Genomic DNA, 5,163 nt, shown 5'->3' on the forward strand with positions numbered 1-5,163 from the left:
GTTCGGTTGATGTTGAATTATTGGCAACGTGTGGTTGAAAAACTGTTTGTGGTTGTTTAGGCGTGCTTGCCGACTGTAGATTCGATGTACTCGTCGAAGTTCTTGATAAATTTGATGATGTGAGTGCTATAACAGAATTCGTGGAATTGGACGTGGTAGTCGTTGCTGTAGAAGACGTAAGTAAAATATTTGATGTAGTCGTCGTAGATAAGGCCAGAGTAGTAGTGGTAGCAGTAGCGTCGGCATTCGAAGTGGTAATGGCGGGAGGTGAGGCGAAGTTGATATCAGCTGTGATACTGCGTCTTGTATCGAAAGGTACGCCGTATGGTAAAGACTCTTGAGATGAAGGTTCCTGTGAATTAGGTGCCGGCAGGTCAAAAACATGAGTCACTTTATTAGTCATAGGGTATATTATGATGGTATCTTCATCGAGAACAGAGATTACCGATGTATCGTAATTATGCAACGCAGCAGTTTCACTGATATTGGGGGGATTTTCAATTGTTTTATCGCAATTCGTGATTCTAGTATCGGTATTAAAAATATTACTCAACGAAGAAGCGAGATCTCGAGGAGTAGATGTAGTAGGTGATGTGCGTTTTGCAGGAGTGTTGTTATGAGGTTGAGTTGGTGCTATGAGAACTGACGGGTATGGAGAGGATACCACGGGTGTCACTTGCACACTATTAATCTGTGTTGGCGAACTCGTAGCAGCATTCCCAGTAGCTGGCACCGAAACATTTAATGGTGATAAAATTGAAGATGACGTATGTACTGGAGTTGACATAATTTGTTCGAGATTATGAATTAACGTTTTATCGAGTGAGTCCAGTGAGATGTTCTTCAATGTATTGTGATTCGTAGAGAGATTAGACTGATTATTCTCACTCAATTCTGCCGCGAATTTGTCATTGTAATGATTTTTATCAAAGTATGATTGGTCTGAGATCTCTGAAACAGTTTCTATATCACGTAGCTCAGCGGCAATTTTACCGGATCTGGCATCATTTAAGTACTGTTCAGATTTACTGCACTTACTCATAAAGATTTGAAAACATCGACCTTCATGGACTCTGCGATTGATGAACTCCTTTTGAGTTTCATCCGGGAGACGATCGAAGCTGACTCTGAATGGTAAATGCCAAAGTTCTAGTTCAAGATTGCGCATTTTCTCGAGCTGTGTTTGCACTTTAGGTGTGAATTTATGTTTGTTGGCAAGAAGATGTTTAACTTTAGGAGTAGATTGACGAATTGTGCTATCCAAAATGCGCGTTGTCTCAGCCATTCTGAAGATATGAACTAATCGAATCGAAGGCCTGGATCAGCACAAGAAATGAAAAACCAAGCGAACTCCGATGAGTACTCCGGAGCCGCTGGTCTCGATCGCGGAATTTGTAAGAGACAAAACGATCGAAAATCGCCGACGTTGAGGCGTTTACATAAAAAAATATGCTCACGAGTTAAAATATAAAACATCGAAGAGAGGCACAAAAGAGCGCGAAAAATCACATGACGAATCAGTGATAGAGACTGAGAACTGGACTTCGATTTTTAAACAAAAATTAACAATTTTCAAGCCGGAAAAACATACAAAATTTAACGTTTTATACGTCGAAGTAGTAGTCTTAAGGTAAAAAAAAAAGAACCGAAATAAGACGATTGTTAACTTAAACAAATTTAACAACGCGAACTCAACACGAACTGCACGACCGCACGCGAACGCATACACCTCGGAACTGTGATCATATTTGATCTGATCTTATCTGTTTTGAGCTGATCTGATTTGATTTGATTTTATCTGATTTGATCTGAAGAGATCTAATCCGATCGTAACTTTGATAAAATCCAACCAACAGATCACATCTGAGGGAGGGGGCTAATTGGGTTGGATCGGATTTCATCTGAATAAATGTAATCAATCACAGTAATCAGATCAGATCAGATCAGATCCGGACATACCAGGTATTCGTTCGAATCTGACCAAATATACCTAATCAGATCAGAGTTTTGATCGTATATTCATCTGTTCAGACCGTGATCGGATCCAATCATTTTCACCTAGATAATTATGCTCAGGCATTGATAATACTATCAAGCCACGTTCTTAGAAACCAAAAACTTGTCAATATTTTTTTACAGAAACATTTGTCAAGTCGTAAACAATAAACGTAATCATAATTCTTCTTTTATTTCGAACATTGACAATGAATATTCAGATCGTTATTGACATTGACATATATATCGGGGTTTTAAATCACAAATTTTAAACAACTTGAATACTTCACGCCATATTAATTTCTGTGGGTACATTACAATCGAATCGTTCTATCATTTGTAGATTTTCATAGACAAAAGTTTTAAACGTTGTCAGTATTTTTCAAAGGAGCTTTCGCGTAGGGAGTAAAAAAATGAATTCAAACGAAAGAGTCTTCTTATTCATTTTTTCCATTGTCACCATGAACGTGATCTGCTGTGGTAAGGAATTTTTTTTTGGATAAGTTAACAATTCAAGTGGGAAAAGATCAGTTTGATCAGATCAGGAAAATGGGTAGGTATATCTGAGAAAGGTATGATTAGATCTGATAAGATTTGCGCTTATCTGAATAAATAAAATCAGAGGAAAGTGATCAGATATGATTATTTCTGATCATATGTTTTGAGATGGATTTGATTAAATCTGATAAAACTTCTTCAGGCTAGTTCATTATAGGTATATTTTGATCATACATTATCTAATTAGATCCGATCTGATTTAGACACTCTACTATGTACATCTGATATAGGTACTCTGACTAGATTATTGAAAAAAATCAGCGTTGATCTGTTTCTCTTGAGAAATATATCTCAGCAGAGTCGATTGATGATTTGATCTTTTCCCCAGAATTTTACATTATTTATTCCTGAGCAATTAAATTTATTTTCTTCGCAGCTTTCGGTCAATACGAACCTTTATACATGTCGAAACCAGATTATAGTAACGAGTACTATTTAATATACAATGTCAGATATAACATAGCGGACCAGAAACTTTACGTGGTAGAGTCTCTGGAAGGCGATATAATATCGCTGTGTCCGCGAACTGATGATCCAAATTCTCTTGAGATACGACAGAAGGAACCAAAGAAAATCCCTTTTATTCCCGATGATTGCGAAACATCGATCAAATCCGACGTTTATTTCCTAAAGGATGTGTTTGAGGACATGTCGAGCTATTCGAGCGTAATTGGATTTCTGGTAAGAACTTCATTTTATTTACATACATCTCGGTGAATTATTTTTGCAAACTTTTTCCAAGTTGAGTTAACTTTGAAAAGAATCATGATTTCACAAAAATTATAAATTTTCTGTTTGCAGAGAAATTTTTAAAATTTGCACGAATGCCTTTGTCTTGTCTAAAACTGACTCCCAAATCTAAATTTCTCGCCATTTCCAATATTTCTAGATCCTCCAGCGCTTGTCAACTTGTTTTATGAGTTTATTTAAAGTTTCAAGACGGTCATTTCACTCTTTTCTGCGAGGGTGGGAGAGGAGAGGGGAACTTCTTTTTTAAATCAATTTTACTGAATAAACATTATTTTTTTTTTTTTTTTGAAAAAAGCGTTAATCGTCAAAAATGGTCAGTTTTGAACTTTTTTGTCAAAAATTGAAAAATTAATGTAGGCAGCTGTTTTAGTTAAGTAAGTACTTACCTATTATGGAAGTTTCAGACTATGTTTATGTTCTGTTTCCAAAAATCACAGTACCGTTCCACCAATCTCTTCTTATGATCATGAGGGCTTTCAAAAATGACCGCAACGCTTGTTTTCCTCTAATTTATCTATACGCAAACGAGCATTTTCACAATATTACTATCTCAACATTTATTGTTCTTGTATCTGTCCAGCGTTTTACACCAGATAGCATTTTCGGATCAGCCTTCAACGACGTTCCTCAAGTAAAATATAACACTGTTTCTAATTGAATTGATCATTAAAAAGTGGGTAGTATCTTTAATGATGAAACCACTCACACAGAACCATAAAGTGGTCGAATTCATTCACTTCAGATTTGACAAATCTTTGGGAAGGATCAGGTATGTAGAATATGAAATAGGAACTGGAAAACATTTAAAACCGGAGATAAGCACGCAAAAGGAGAATAACGAATACCAAAAGAATGAAAATATTTTCGGATACGACGTCGATAAATTATACTCTCAAGTTTGCATTTTTAACCAACTCGTTTTTGATTCAGAATAATATCAACATTTCCTGACTCATTAGATCATTTATATGATTTCTCCAGAGTAAACTTCCTATGGTCAAAGTCCAACTAGCCCCCGAGGATGATTTCTTTTACGCCAATTTGAAATCAGCCTCAAGACACAACATACTGACTGCTCCAATGTGGCGTGAGCTGCTACCTCAATGGCAAGCTTTGGAAATATTTATACGAAAAGTGACCCAAGTACACACATAGTCCATAATTGCTCCTCCCTTTCTTCCATAAACACTAACCAGCATAGAATATTCTTTCACTGAACCTTCATCTAATTAAATTATGATTCTGTAGATTATCAATTCGCTCAACGTAAAAACAGGAGTCCACGATACGCTCACAAAATCCAGAACCGCCCGCTCTCCTCGAACAATATATTTACACGATGAGAAACACCCTATACCCAAGTATTTCTGGAAAATCATTTACATAGAAATCCGGCTCGAGTTTAATCTACTTTACACTTACGGAATATTATTCGTAATGCATAACGTCGATCCAAATGCTAAATCAAGTGAACAGAAAATATGCCCTGATGATGATTTGTCAAAAATGGGATGGGACTTTTTACCAGACAATGAATTTAAATCCCTGATGTATGCTTGCTTCTATAATGAAGTTAATTTGAAGTTTTTTCAACAAGAAACCAACGATCATACTGTTCCTAAAACTATTGATTTACACGAAGTACCAGTAAGAGAAACAGATGATGAGGGAAAATTGACTGATGACTTTAGGAGAATAAACGTGATGGAAGAAATGCAGAAATTCAAGGAAGCTACAGAAGACTTCATGAAGAAATATCTTACATCCTTGAATTATACGTTGTGAAACAAATGAGTAAAATTTGATCGCATCCAAGAAATAGGCAGATAGCAATTTTTTGTATTTTTTCAAACTCTATAC

At 36.1% G+C, this 5,163-nt stretch overlaps 1 protein-coding gene across 1 annotated transcript; it reads left to right on the forward strand.

Annotated features, from left to right (window-relative positions):
- The first annotated feature begins 2,334 nt into the window (after window positions 1-2,334).
- On the forward strand, window positions 2,335-5,163 carry LOC135849075 (uncharacterized). The gene is made up of 5 exons (XM_065369233.1): window positions 2,335-2,475; window positions 2,930-3,234; window positions 3,884-3,934; window positions 4,014-4,199; window positions 4,285-5,163. The coding sequence occupies exons 1-5, from the start codon at window positions 2,409-2,411 to the stop codon at window positions 4,456-4,458; spliced, it is 783 nt and encodes a 260-aa protein (XP_065225305.1). The 5' UTR covers window positions 2,335-2,408; the 3' UTR covers window positions 4,459-5,163.

This window comes from Planococcus citri, chromosome 5 (assembly GCF_950023065.1).
Source record: "Planococcus citri chromosome 5, ihPlaCitr1.1, whole genome shotgun sequence".
NCBI lineage: Eukaryota > Metazoa > Arthropoda > Insecta > Hemiptera > Pseudococcidae > Planococcus > Planococcus citri.

Coding starts and splice junctions, on each gene's coding strand:
- LOC135849075 (XM_065369233.1), top strand. CDS start 2,409: ATGAATTCAAACGAAAGAGTCTTCTTATTCATTTTTTCCATTGTCACC. Junction 3,235..3,883: donor CGAGCGTAATTGGATTTCTG/GTAAGAACTTCA, acceptor GTATCTGTCCAG/CGTTTTACACCAGATAGCAT. Junction 4,200..4,284: donor TCGATAAATTATACTCTCAA/GTTTGCATTTTT, acceptor TGATTTCTCCAG/AGTAAACTTCCTATGGTCAA.